This window comes from Oculina patagonica, chromosome 2 (assembly GCF_052425735.1).
Source record: "Oculina patagonica isolate OP01 chromosome 2, crgOcupat, whole genome shotgun sequence".
NCBI classification, from domain to species: Eukaryota; Metazoa; Cnidaria; class Anthozoa; order Scleractinia; family Oculinidae; genus Oculina; species Oculina patagonica.
This window is the reverse complement of record NC_135759.1, coordinates 29,123,349-29,138,606: the sequence shown is the minus strand read 5'-3', so window position 1 is coordinate 29,138,606 and position 15,258 is coordinate 29,123,349. Positions and strand designations below refer to the sequence as shown.

At 37.2% G+C, this 15,258-nt stretch overlaps 2 protein-coding genes across 2 annotated transcripts; both read left to right on the top strand.

Annotated features, from left to right (window-relative positions):
* The first annotated feature begins 4,749 nt into the window (after window positions 1–4,749).
* LOC144641943 (octopamine receptor beta-2R-like) lies at window positions 4,750–5,993 on the top strand. The gene has a single exon (XM_078500957.1). The coding sequence runs from the start codon at window positions 4,971–4,973 to the stop codon at window positions 5,940–5,942; it is 972 nt and encodes a 323-aa protein (XP_078357083.1). The 5' UTR covers window positions 4,750–4,970; the 3' UTR covers window positions 5,943–5,993.
* Window positions 5,994–8,187: 2,194 nt separating this feature from the next.
* Window positions 8,188–15,203, top strand: LOC144643976 (protein Wnt-7b-like). The gene is made up of 4 exons (XM_078503375.1): window positions 8,188–8,618; window positions 10,019–10,236; window positions 12,383–12,651; window positions 13,547–15,203. The coding sequence occupies exons 1-4, from the start codon at window positions 8,572–8,574 to the stop codon at window positions 14,024–14,026; spliced, it is 1,014 nt and encodes a 337-aa protein (XP_078359501.1). The 5' UTR covers window positions 8,188–8,571; the 3' UTR covers window positions 14,027–15,203.
* The last annotated feature ends 55 nt before the right edge of the window (window positions 15,204–15,258 follow it).

Genomic DNA, 15,258 nt, shown 5'->3' with positions numbered 1-15,258 from the left:
CTAATTGCAATAACGTTGTCATAGAAAAAATAAAGAGGAAAAAAGGTAAATAAGCCTTAAATAGCAATCAATTTGCGTATTTTCATCCCTGGTACACAGTAGGATTTACAGAAAACTATAACGAGTTTTTATTTGCAAACTTTTAGTCCCCCTTTTTATGCATGCTGTAACAAAATAAATTGATTTATTCGTATTTTGAGGCATTTTGAGGTCATTTGTAAAAATAAATTTCATGCATGCTCTTAATTAATTCCTATTTTTTCTATGACAACTTTATTGCAATAGTCCATTTTACAGTTGGCTGCCGCCTGGCCTTTGATGGTGTGGGCGGGGTGACCTTGCATGTCACCTCTCTGCATTATTATGTAAATACAAACTAATAAGCATCATAAAACATGATTAACAAAACAAAAGCAGTGAGGTATGTATCAAACACGGTCACCTTCAGACTCACTTCCATCAGCCAGGTCACTGAGCAGAAACTGTAAAATGGCCTATTGGGTGTATTTAAAAAAGAAGCAATTCTTTTGCTTCTGACCCCCTACCCTCTTGTAAAGTTGTTACTTGACCAATTTAATGTCATGTAATACACACAGCCTAAAAACATTGACGAAGGGGAAAAGGGTGATACAAGGTATACAGTTTGAAATTTGTAATGTGATTGGTAGATTTTTCACAGTTGACGCCCACAAATAGCAAGCACCATAACGAAACAATGTTGGAGATCAGATCAAAACAAATTACCTCTCTCGGTTTTTTTTTTCTGGGAACCTAACAGCCAGTAAACCTTTTTTAGGTGCTCAAAATAGAACATGTTGCCATGATACGTTTGATTAGAACACCCGCGTTTACATGAATCGCCAAGTAATGTCATTCTTAAGTTGCAATTTCTCTTTCCTATTCTTTTGCAAGTCATATGCTTGTAACTGTTTGACTTCTTATTTTTTATGTTAGCTCAGCTGTACTTCTAGCCAATGTTGTAGCTTAAAGTTCACATTTTATTTATTATAGCGCACAATCACTGTATAAATAATAAGAGCAAAGATTTTCGTAGCATTTTATAGCAAAAATGTGTACATACATCATCTGTAATTACCTTTTTGCTGTATTCATTGATGCATCATTTTATTCGAAAAACGTTTGTGTTTACGAATCATTGGCGATGAAATTCTTTCTATTTTTATTCATTTTAACTCTGTGATCAAATAAGTAAACAGTATTTCAGCTTTCCTGTTTTGTCGCTACGTGAGTGAGCTTCTGGAAAAACGACTCATTGCGGCAGAAAGGAAAACTCAATAAATGGAATATTTACAGTTGCTCTGTTAAATGGCTTTAAATGGCTTGAATGAAAAAAAAAAACACAAGTCATATGGTCCCATATTAAACTGAGGCTAACATATGAATGTTAAGAAAGATTTTCATGCCGTTTCAATTTATTGTAGCTCAGCCAAACCTGTTACTAGACGCTTAAGTCGTCTTCTTGGTTTTGAATATGAGATCGCTAACAAAATTCAAAGCCATCGTTTCAATTGGTTTCTCTTATCCGGGCCTTATCAAAGGCAACATACAAATTACATGCAAAACTCTGCTACAGCCTACACAAACTTAAAGGGACTTTGTTGCGGGTTTGGACAGACTTTTGAACAGCTAGCCCAAATTTATATTTGTGTCGGAGGAAACCTAAAAACAATGGTCCAATCTTTATTGAAAATTGCTGTTTTTAGAGCACTAAAACTGTTTAAAAGCACGTTTGGCTGCGGATATGGCTCGGATAGAAATGCCGGATTGCAATTTAAAAACGTTAGCCAAGGTTTTCAAGTTGTTTTCGTGCGCCTTCAAATAAAAATCGATATTTATAGCTGAAGTTTGATTTTTATCCCCAAATTAAGGTTATACCTTCTGTTAAATGTTCTAAGACAATGTTGTTCATGGGTAAAATTGTCGACCACTTATTTTTAGAACAGTTTAAACCACAAAACTGCAAAATCCCCGTGACATAGTCCCTTTTACCAACTGCACTTGTTATATTTCTGTCAAGTTCACTCACCTGAAACTGACGAATAAAAGGCACCGGTATATGTTTTACGTTTTAAAATGTTCAGCAAAAAGAAAATTTTAACGAGAACTATATTACGACCCGCCGTGAAGTAAATATGTTCTTATTACTCCAGACAGCTGCAGCGAAATGTATTCAACCAAATTAAATATGTTATGAATAGTTTTAGGTGTCGAGACTATTCAAATAGAAAATTGAAGGAATAGACTGTCATTAAGGAAAAAGCCTTTTTTCCGTTAAATTTACAATTGCAGTCAATAAGTTTTAATTTCAGCTTTTTTGATCTATAGATAACAGTGTTTACCGCTTTTGCCACCTCCTGATCAGTCATTATTAATTTTGCGATCGTTAAAACATGCCGGACAAAACGTATCTCGGTTGTGTTATTGTCATTCAATCAAGCCTTGCGGGGACCGATGAAAGATAATTGAAGTGCCCTAGGAAAAAAGAGAGAAAAAACATAAACAGAAAAGTAAACATAAATAAAAGATGCATTAGTAGAAAACGAAAATGAAGAAAACGTCAGTTGCTTCCAAAAAATAACAACAGCTAAAATAAACAGTTTGTCAAAGACTTTCTGTTACCTCTAACGTAAACATTGCTGGAGTAGTCTTTATAAAAGTACTTTATTTAGTTGTTGCAGTGTACCATAGAGATTTGATGTACTGATAAACTATAATGCGCCTGCATTTAACTTCAATATTCCCGTAATATGGAAAGAGCATAATAATACAGCCTGCGTCTTAATTTCTTTCCGCGGACGCGAGATGGTCGTGAAGCGTGGGGTGCGAGGCGAAAATAAAACTTTTTTTTTTTTCGAGAGCGCGTCAAGCTTCATTTTGGAAAGCAAACGACTGCCTCGTTCCCTCCCGCTCCCCTCCCCTCCCTCTGCCTTTTTTTCTTGTTTGCTCTCCGTCTAGTTCCACGCATGTTCACGCGCCTTTGCATTCTCAGACAAGAAAAAATGCTCTGCAGGCTAATAGCATTGTGACTTAATCTGCGCGTTTGGGCTTTGACAGTTTTAAGCTTTTAGTTTTATTAAAGACCACTGTTGTTGTTGTTGTTGTGGTGGAGGTGGTGGTGATGGTGGCAGTTGCTGCCATATTGTAAGCTGTTGATGTTGTTTTTTATTGTTGTTTATGAACTCAATGATAATAAAATTGATTTTGCTGTTCTTTTTGCTGTTTGTATTACTGCTGCAATGTTATTATTTGTAAGCACACCTGTGCAGTGCACACACTCTCACCAACTGTGAGTGTACTCGGGCACGTTTTCGCGCGCTTTGAATAGTGACGACTTCATGTAATTACTTCGAGTTTTAATTGGTTTACTGACTGAGCTGTAAGTGTCCCCTGTGATTGGTCAGAGTAATTACTTTTGGTTGTGGTTTTACGTCACTCGACTGAAAACTGCTCAAAGGACCTGGTGTGGTGAAATTTACGTTTGCAATGAATGTGATCAATATCAATTTTCTCCTTCCAGTAATATTAAATTTGAGTTCGGTGGAATAAAGAAAGTGATGAGGTGTGTAAAATTTCCAACTAGAGGATATTGCTACTCCGTATTTCCCCAATAACTGCATTATATCAAACTTGAGGTTAAAAAGATTAGAAACTGAAACTGTTCCCGGGCGTGCCTCGCCCGCCTCGTCCCCATTTTTCGGGCGGTCATTTATTTTTTCGCTTTTCACTCGACGGGACTCCGCGAAAAACGAAAAACTCTGCGAAAAATAGGTACTGCACGTAGTCTAGATAGAGGATAGCGATCAGCTCCATTGATTTAAATTTTTCATTTCCTCCTTTTTAAATTGTTATTTTGCCTTCGCTTAATTACTTTTTCGCTATTTAAAGGAAAATTTTCAATTAAATTTATTTTAGTGCCCGAACGTAAACATGGTATATTAGTTCTACAAGTCATTTCAAATATATGCTAAATAAGGACCGACGCCTTTAACTGACGTGTTCTAGATACCCGCATGACACCTTCTTCAAAACGCAAATAACTGCTGCCACACTGTATCCACGTACTCAGCTCTTCGACATGAAATAATGTGTTTATTTTTTCCTTTCAGTGCGACCAATTTAAAGATAAGTTAAAGTGACTACTGTTACTTCCTATGACAAGATAGGAGATTTTTCAATTATCAATGTGTTATCGAAGTTGTTTTTATTTTTTTCCCAAGGACCCTTTTTTACTCTTGAATCAGCTTTTTATTCATTGACGCAATTTGCCCAAAAGTAAACATTTTATATCAGTGTCGTATTACTTTGTTCACCTTAATGCAAATTATCATAAACTTATTTCAAAAGAGGAACTCTGCTGCACGATCGCTCAGTTAGTGCCTGATTTGTGGTCGACGAGTTAGTTAAAAAAAGGAAGTTGCCGCGCGCTTTAAAACTAATCGAGGCGCTGAAACGTCTGAGTCTTACAATTTTGTTCTTGGTAAAGGCGACTGCAGACGACCCAAACTGATCAGGTAGGGAAAAACGCATTAAAATTAACAAGCTTGCACAATAGTTTAAATGAGGATTCGATTTTATTTACGCACAGAAATTATCGTTAATTTCTCGAATAGAAAGATTTTCTCTGGAAAACTCGAGGCTGACAAGAGCTGCAGGAGGCGACAGACCTGAAAGGATAGAAAAGGACGACGACCGATCAATCAGTTCTATTCTCTTGGATTTATTTGTTTCACTGAGGCCAGCTTCTTCCTTAAGGAAATTTTATATCAGAGTACGAATCATTGTTGTTCGCCTTTGATGGTTGGCAAAACCTATAAAATCATATAACTACAAAAAAGCTATTCAAGGAAAAAAAGAAAACGGTAAAAAGGGAAGAAGAAATGGTTATGTGAGGTATCTGGAAAATCAACAACAGGAACGTGTTGAATTGGTGCGTAACAACCTGAAGTGCGATGAATAATACAACAGAGGTAAAGATCGATCATTCAATGCGAAAGCATTATTCACTAGAACCTCAGATAACATGGTACTGGTCTTTAAGAATAATCATCTCCGTAATCACCGTCTTAGGCAACGGATTTGTTATTTTCCTAATTACGGCAAGGAAGAGTCTCCAGGTGACTTGCAACTGGTTCATCATATCTCTCGCCATATCAGACTTCTGTGTCGGGTTGTTGGTCACACCAACTGGATTAGCCTGTTCCTACTGGGTAAGGTGCGACTGGCGCCCGCAACTTGTCTTCTATAACTTTTTGCTATTTGCATCTACTTTAAACTTGTGGGCAATGGCTTACGACCGCTATAATGCCATCGTATGCCCTTTGAGATACATTGACCGAATGACAACCAAGCGAACAATAATCATAATATCATTACCGTGGATTACCTCACTGCTCGCTTCATCAATTCGTCTGTTATGGCTATATGATAAGAATTTAAGGGCCAAAGTAGATATCTATTACCGGATCTTAATAGATTTATGGTTTGGCATATTTTCTTGCCTTCTACTCGCGGTAATTTACGTAAGAATTCTGGCAATAATAGGTAAGCATTCTCGACACGTCGCATCTCAAAGAGCACAGCTATCATTTAACACTACTCATCGTATGAAAAACAGAAACGAACGGGCACGAGTATCTGCCAAAATTCTAGGGGCAGTTATTTCACTGTTTGTAGCTTGCTATTTTATCAGCATATACGTATCTTTTTGTTCAAATTTTAGGCTGTGTTCTGCATCTGCTAATGTGCGCATCGCCTCCTTGCTTATGGTTCATGTAAACTGTGCTGTTAATTTTATTGTGTACGCTCTGCTCAAGATGGATTTTCGGGCGGAACTGAGAAGGTTGTTTAAATGCCAAAACGAGGTATTAGCTACTGTTAGAGGAGTTAGTCTTACCAGGCTGAGCGGGCGCTCGCGGCCATAGTAGCCTTGTAGTGTCTCATTATGGCAGCCATTATGAGACCGCCCATGCATTTTCCCCCCGGGGGGGGGGGGCACTCAAAAAATTTTATACGGGGAGGCTCCGCCCCGCTCTTCCCCTTACCCTTTTATATACCATTTTGACAGAATTGTCCCCTTTCTTCCTTTTCCGGGTACCCCTTTCTACCTAAAGACGTGACATAGCCTTAGAACAGGACGTTTTCTTCTCATTTTTATGTAGCGCTTAATAAATTAAATAAGACAGCCATAAAGTGCGTCTGTTCGAAATATTTTATTACAGGCCTTTTAAAAACCTAAATGACGGATTTTCATACCCTTTCATTCCTAAACTTTGAAATCGCTACCCTTTTATATACCTGAAGCATGAAAAAGGTGCCCCTTTCGGGCGGGCCTCCCCGTATGGCCGTTATATGGGTCCCCCCCCCCCCCGGGGCATTTTTACCTTTGTTCAATGTTAGCCGTGCGTACAGCTGATAGATAAGCTGAATAAACCATGAAACCTAAGTTAGCAACAAAAAGTTTAACATAGTAGAGTATATTTTAAGAACTATTTATTTAAAATTGTCAGTAGTCTGAGTATTAGACATGTAGATAAAAACTTCTATTTTCTTGATGACAACTTGAAGCAGGGAGAACTTGGACCTGAATAAATAGTGTTAGTCAAAATAACTGGTATTTTATTACAACTACTTCCTACCATCAAAAAAATCTGCCTACTAGTGTGAAAAAACACGAGTGACATTGTTTGAGCTTACTAGGAACCCAGTGCATTACTCTTAATTGCGCATGTGAGGGCAAGAATAGCGGCTCTAGGAAACTCCGCAAAATGGTATGTTGTGATACGTTTCCACTAAAACAAGAATACGGGTCTTTGTTCAAAGAAAACAATATTAGACCTGGATATTATCAAGACCTGTAGAAGTTGATTACAAACTAAACTGTTTATTTGTCTGGTATTCTGATCTGATATATGCTTAGGCAAGGAATGCATTGACGCCACAGACAGAAGGAGTCTTAGAATGCGTCCATTGAAAACTTAGGTCCAGATTTAGTTCTTTACCACTCGCCTACTTCTGGTTAAAGTTCTAAGTTAGTTCAAAAAAGTCTATCTCCGTTTTTTACTTCCTGAATGTCAGCCATCCAGTTACAGAGGAGCCGCGATCGTGTAATTGGATTTAACTGCAAGTGCGTACCAACAACAATAAAGATTGTAAAAACACCACCAATAACAACAGCAGCAACAGAAAGGTCAGGTTCTCACGTGGATCTCCAAATAAAAGGGATGAAAGGCTGAGTATCCCTGATCTTTCGTTTTTTTAATTATGAATTGTCATCACGTTCGATTTATTAAGGAGAAATAAAACCATTATATAAACATTATCGCTTTGTTAAATTCTAGACATTACATCTTGTTCAGACCTTATATATTAAGTCCTATTAAGGAAATAAGGGATTATCCGCATGATAAAAATTTTGAGTCAACATCACGTAGTCAATGTTTTTGTAATCGTTATTCATTATCCTATGGTTTATCGTGTTTCCAAACGAAACACAGACATAATCTCCATTACTTAGCGAGGGTTATTCCCACCCTTGACTAAATATTGCACACTCCACATCCCCAAACTAAAAGTAAAAAAGAAATGTTTTGCAATTTTTTTTGCTTATGTAGTGAGATTTTTATTATGCTTCAAAAGACTTTGGCGTTACTTATATACTTGTTTCCTCGTGATTTTTCCCAAAGGGGTCCAACAGTATGAGGTATGAGAGGGAAGGGGGCGGGAGCAATACAACTTACTGCTATATTAATCAAAGAAAGGGTGTTTTTTCTAGTTTAACAGTCTGGAGAAAAGTATCATTTTATTTTAGGAAATTGTAACAAGCAAGAGAGGATATATCCTCTCTTGTAACAAGCTAAAACTAATTACAATGGAAATGACAATTAATGACAATGATCAATTACAATGACAGCGAAGCGAACCAAAATACTAAAAAAAAAATGTACAGTCACGGCCAGCAACAGGAAAAGAAAACTTCGTGGACAAGATGTTTTAAGGTGTTATCCGTGCATACAAGATTATCGTCTTGAGTGCCGTGTCTAAGGTATGGTTACTGAGGTCAATTTAACAAATGAACTGCCTTTGTAGAAATATAATTAAATAAGGATTTGTCTGGGTAAAATCGAGCTTTCTTCGGCGTGCCGTGTAATCCGAAAAAAGACATTATATCTGCTTAACTTTGAGCTCTGTCTGGGAACTGACAAACGCTGATCAGGTGTAAAGCAATGGCGCCATGGCCCAAGTGCAGCCAACTTGACAGTTAATTCCGAGGGAAAAGACTGCTTTAGACAAGGTTGTATTGTTAGAATCGTAAGTCGTTCTACTTATTCCGCCATGAGAAAAATACGACACGGAATTCGAAACATTCTTTAAAAAGCCATGGAATTCAAATTTTCTGTTTCTCAAGCTGTGTAAAAGACTCTTGTTTCCCAAAACAGGTTAGTGATACTCACTGCAGTAGCGGATCAGTGTTACGATATACGATCTGTGTCCCTCGGTCTTGAAAACGACTGCGTTGAAAAGGTGACAAAACTACGCGCTTGTAGAGCCACGATGAAGTTGTTCACAGAAGTGATCTCTTTTGTAATTTTGTTTTTGAGGTGAGTAGTTCAACTTTGACTGGAGTGGTAGCTGAGTGAAAGCTGTATTTCATTTGCAGAATGACGTGAAGACTTAAAACGATTTACACCCATTAAGATTTTAATTAGAAATTCACTCAAGACATTTTTTAGTGGCCAATTGAACTGCAAGGAGAGCACGGTCTTTCCGGATTTCGCAAAATTAAGTCAACTTTAATAACTATTCTCTTCACCACTAATCGAAGCTGATTAAAACTGTGTAGCAAAATCTAGTATTGAACATCAAGAAATGCTTGTCTTTCCCAGCGTGCCACTGTTGAGATCCAACTTGTCATCGTTTATGAGACTTGTTACCCTTTGCTTTCTTGATGAATTTTAGAAAATGGCATTTTAGGCATCATGTCTGAAGCAACTTAGCATTACAGACAAATAAACATACGAATGATTTACTTACTTAGCCTCTAATCTTCCGAAAGGCCTTCGTCGTGCCTTTGTCTCCAGTAAGATGAGTTTTAATAAAAAACAGCTGTTTGCAAAGTGCCTCCTTTCATGACAAAATGAAACGCAAAAAGCGAGATAGGTAGTGTGAGCGTGAGGCGTATGATGGAATGACAAATTAATTCGGTCGAACTTGTCAACGCTGTTTCAAAATTCGTACGAAAGGGGAAGATAATCAAATAGTGATAATTTGTTTAAAAATCTATATATGCTTGACCTAAGCATATCGAGACATAAGATTTCGTCGACTCATTAATTACATTATTAACAGGTCAACGTATTGGCCTAGAGAAGGCAATGTCCATTTACAACTCCGGTAATTAATAAAGATATATTTAGTCCATACTCCATTATGATAATGTTTACAAGAGTAGCTCGAAATATTAATCGTCGAGGTTCGTCATAAACAAACCAGCGTGAGACCCAAAGTCTGTGCGCACTCGGACAGCAGGATATCGCATTCAAGTGAATTCCGTCGACAGAAATATAATCATGTTTTTAGACTTTTGAAAAAGTCTTGCATTCTGGGGGTTAAATTTGTGCTTTAGATGTGAATGCATTTTTAAACGTATTTTCCTACTGAATCTAACCCTGATATTAAAATTATCTAATTGTAAGCTAGAAATGAGTTAATAAAGGTAAATTAACTATGGAAAAACGTGTAATGAGTTTGAAAAGCTGACATTTCGAAAGTATCGAAAGTTAGTTGATTTAACTCTTAGTCGGAGCAAAAATAAGATGACGGATGAAAGTGTCTTCATTGTGATGAGGAAATTTCAGGTTGGCGGTTCTTAATAATTGAAGATAGGAGATACCTAGGCCAACAGAGTGCGGAGAGCGTTGGTTAAGCTACCCACTTGCTTCTTTAATCACGAATATGTTACTAACTAGCGCGCATGTTCTTTAATTTTTCCTATTCACAGTTGCACAGCAAAGAGGTCATCTCGCCCTAAGCTGTGGTGCCAGAAAGCGCCAGGACTCTCTCCAAGTCAAAGAAAGCTTTGTCTTAGAGTCCCTGGACTTCAGACTGCAATAAAGAAAGGAATTGAGAAAGGATTACAAGAATGCGAACGAGAATTTCAGTGGAATAGATGGAACTGCACTTTGCTTGACGAAAAGAGCCTTCTACGCCGAGCACCAGGTAGGCCATATCACTGTGTATCAAAATTGTCTTCAAAACAACAGTATCTTGTTATTGTTAACTCCAACATCTGTTATTTTAGGCAACTGAAAGGTTATTAAGGTGCTTTTTGGGCTGTGCGGGAGGGCTTGGTTTGACAAATATAATTGGCTTGGGGTCCGGGTACAAAGAAAAGAGTTTGGCTGTCTAAGATTACTCAGTAAAATCAACAATGCTTTATATAATCCGGCCAATGTTCACCTTTAGAAGTTTCAAAGCTTCGTGCAGTCTTGCATGCGTACGTGGAACGACCTTTTTAATTTAAAGTGGTTCGGTCGGTTCGGTCTGAGTTCACTTTAAGTATTTATTAATGACGTGGTTGTTTACTGAAAATTTGTTCTTGTTTTGAAGAAAAACTTCAGTTCTGTATCATTATTCGTTGCAAACACATCGCTTGCCTAATTTCGCAGTGAGGAAAAAAGTATATATATGGCAGTAAGACGGCCGTAAAACTGAGGTGGACCTATCAGCAGGGTTACCGTGACGGATTTCGAAATTCCTCAAATAAAAGCTCTGTTGCTATCTTTCAAAAGAGTATACTACATTTAACGATACGAGAAAAAAAACGTGCACTATAGTGGTTACTTACTGATTACTGGTAAATGTTGCTGTTCCTTTGTCAAATGATAACTTCACCAGATTTATCGTTGTGTTTATCTAGCATTTTGAAACCCGTGCCAAACCCGGTTAGGTCCGCATTCATCGTTATTTTTGCTTCTGGGCTAAGTATTTTACTTGATGAATGCGGTCCCGTTTATTTCCTTGAATACCTTTCTTCTTCTTTTGTTGTTGTTGTTGTTGTTGTTGTTGTTGTTGCTCTTCGCCGCTGCCATCGTCGTCGTCATTGTCGTCGAATGTTGTTCTTGTTCTTGTTCGTGTTGTTATTTTTGCTGCTGCATCTGCATCTTTTACAGCTTTTTCGCTGCTGCTGCGGCTAGTTATGACTAACGCAGAGCATTTCTTTTTTCAAACTCATTAATTATTCATATCGTAATAATACAACAGACGCCCAACTGGTAGTGGAGAGTTAATTAGAAACCAAAAAGAAAAAAAGGAAAACACGCGGTATAGAAACATGTAACCCTTGTTATATTGTGTTTTAACTTTGTTGAGGCAACAATAACAAGCTTTATAAAAAGGAAAAGGAAAAAAGAGATAGGAAAAAAAAAAGAAAAAAAAAAAGAAAAAAAAAAAGGAGAAGAGGACTGCATGATGACGTCATCGACTTCGAAAAAGAAAATAAGGACCCAACCAAGTAAATCAGAATACAGAAGCCCTATTGCAAAAGCCAGCTTTACTTGTTATTTCCCCCAATTAACTAAGATAACTAGTAAAACAGAAGACAAGGCTTCCAAACAATAAGACTCAAGCCACCGGCCAGAAAGGGAGCGGACCTGCTCCGGCAGCCTGCCTGGCGTCAAATCTCATCAGAGTAAAATAAAATAAAAAGAATTACAATAATCGTCAGAGACCCCCACACTCGGCACCCGACACCCAAATCTCCCCTCCATTTTTAACCATTCAAGGGGTGAACATTGTAAAGAGATTGTCTCTCAATTCAAAGCACGCCGATATAAATAAAATTGGGTAGCTGAATGTTTATAAAGCAGTCAGTGGAATTCATACGAAGTGATAATAAGGTTTCATGTGATAATAATCGTAGCATGGGGTTTTAGGTTCTATTTTAGAGAAGAATATGTCTCGTATAGGAGAATAGCTTTGGCAATCTAACAAAAAGTAAGTTTCATCCTTCAATTTTGTTGCAATTGTAGACGTTACATAGTCTTTTATTACGAGGTATTTTGTCCTATCTACCTGTTTCGAGTCTAAGTTTGTGAAACTATTATCCTTAAATTTACTACTGTTTTCCCAAAAGGGTTCCTTCTTGTTAAATTTAGGTAGACGGAAGGGCTATAATAAAAGAGGAGAATATAGGTTATCTTTGTAGGCAGCATCGTAACCGTATCGGTAAACTTAAATTAAAATAGAACCATGACAGCTTTAATTAAGGTTGAGTCTAACTAATGCCTATGAGTGATTCTTCAGGTTTTAATTCCAGGGAAAGCCTTCTAAAAACATATATTATTATTATAATCTCCCTCTACAGATGGAACCAAAGAAGCAGCTTTTACCACCGCATTACTGTCAGCAGCAATAGCTTTCAGCGTGGCGAAGGCCTGCACAGCAAAAGATGTAACGGAATGCAGCTGCGAGGGAGTCAAACGCCCTTTGAATGGTCAATCCTGGAAATGGCGGGGGTGCAGTGAAAACGTGCGATTTGGAACTTACTCTGCCGAGCGGTTTATGTTGAGTGGGAGAGGCAACAACAGTGAGATGAACACAATAATGAAACAAAATGTTAGAGTTGGACTTGAGGTAAGTATAATAATGCAACTAATAATCTAGAAACTTTTCTCACTCTTGTAATATGATGCGACGGACTGTGAAAAGAAAGCAGGGGATACTGAAGAAAGGGTTTTGCGTATGCAGATCATATTCTCGATGTTGTTAGAACTTTCAGGTTCCTGGTTGCGTTTCTTTTTATTTTGTTGGCATTGAAACGGTCAACTCATAATTCATCTGCACGTCTCATATAATTTTATCGAAGCAACAGTAAGGAGTAATGAATAAAATGGATTGAGAAGATAACTGGTTTAGAGTATATCATGGCCAGTAAGATCAGTCACTTTTTCTTAGGTTTCAACAATCTTGTTCCCAGAGCCCGCTTTTTTGGTCAGCAACAAGAACGCAGGCTCTAGCAAAGTCTCGGCCTATTCTCTATTTTCCATGGCCAATTGCCCATAATGCACTTTGTTTGCCCCCCAAATTTTGCATAAACTATTGTTTTGGAAATATGCAGTCCTCCCAAGAGAATTTGAAAACAATAGTTTATGCAAAATTTTTTTGGGGGGGGGGGGGGGGGAAACAAAATGTATTATGGGCAATTGAGAAATAGAAAATTCCAATAGAAAAGTCCGCGATACACTGACTTCTAGTCTTTGTGCGCAGACTCAGACTTTAATGCTCTAAAAGCTGATTGGCAATCAGTATAAGCACTCTGTGCGTGTTCAAATAAGCCGGGACTTGAAATATTTGAAATAATCGCTCCCTTGATTAATTGGTTTTCCTCGAATAATTTCCCTCTTTTGGTACAGGAATAAAAAGTTTAATAAATTCGAGAAAATACATATTTAACTTGTTAAATTCTCTCTATATTGGAAGACGAGTTCATTTCATTCATTTTTGAATGATTTCTTTTCACTTTCATCAGGCATTAAATGAAAATAGAGTGGTCAAATGCACGGTGGGAAAATCAGGCAGAGTAAAGTCGTGTCACTTAACTTTACCATCACTCCAAAAGATCAGCCGGATTCTTAAAGCAAAATATTATAAAGCTACCAGGGTCATTGCCAAAAGGCGAGAACGAAAAAGGTCGTTTTATCTACGAGCCGTTGGGAAATACAATGGCCGACCTAATGGCAAAAAACCAAAAAAGTCTTCCCTGGCTTACCTCAATCAGTCCCCCTCTTACTGTTACCGCCAAGATGAGTACAACATTTCGGGAACACGCGGCCGCCGGTGCCAAAGAAACACTCACAAGGAAGATGATTGCACCTTTATGTGCTGTGGTCGTGGTTACAAAAGAGAAGCAACGTACCAGAAGAGATTTTGTAATTGCAAAGCCAGTGTTGATGAGCCATGCAGCTGCAAAATATGCACAGATGTGATTATCAAGAACTCGTGTCTGTAATGTACTGAAGAAGTTTTCTCTGCTTCTTTTTCGAAGCGGTGCTGATTAGATCTCACTGATTACTATATGACGTCTTAAATAATCGATCAAAGTGTTTAATTAAAACATAATTTAGAAGAAACAAACATGTGCAAGTTTACCTATATCAATGAATTATTTCTCGGTATAAGTAAACATACGGAAAAGGGATGAAAAAAGAAATGCAATGTTATGAAAATTGCCTAACTGATGTTAATTAGTGTCTGAGATTGACAGCTAAAACTTTCAAGATAATGCTCATCCTTCTAATTTTGCAGATGGCTATAATAAAAAAGTAATGAACTATACAAAACTTCCAAGTTATTAAATGCTGTTGACAAAGGTCATGGAAATTTCATGTACAACTTGAATAATATTCAAACCTTAAGTTAATCTCGTGCTATATTTACCGGGTAAAGTTGCAGAAGGGACTAATCTCTTTTATCATATGTTTTTTGTTAAAAATTGTGCGTATTGTAACACACAAAAATGGAGTCAAATGGTGGAATTTTTGCAACGATGCCAGAGGATAAGTTAGGCATCGCTGTTATTCAATTTCGACTATAGCTAGCTAGGAAAAAATTTTAATTTGAAGCATTAGTTACTGACAAAATTGGAGCCAACAGAAGAAATGTCAATTCTAAAACGTGGCATACGCAACTGCATGAGCCCTCATCTTTGAATGGCATATAATTAATAATTTATAGACCATTCAGGCATAGGTCTGCAAACAGTATTAATCCCTTAGGGCGTTAAAATGTGCTCAGGCGCAGGTTCCGAAAGTTTCAAGTTTTTTAATGCATTTCTGTTTTCTTTATACACTTACTAATTGCGTGGTTATGAATACGGAAATTTCAAGTTACAGCTAAGTAATTGACATAACACTTAGTCAGATGCGACATTTCTTTTATTCATTAACTGCAAAGTTAAAAATTGGCCGTGAAGTTACGATAAACGCAAGCGATATATTCTTTTAAACAAAATGTCCATTTCTTTTCCGTTGTTTTCCACTCTTGAATTACCTTTTTTGTCAAAACAATCAAATTGTCATTGTTTTTGTTGAATTGGTAATACCGATTACTTTTGTGATCATATTCAAACTCAGATCTGCTTTATTTTTAAGATTTAAATAATATAATAAATAAAAAAACATAGGCAATTTAAAAAAATAATAATAATAATAATAAATAAAGGTAATTTAGATGTGTTTTTAT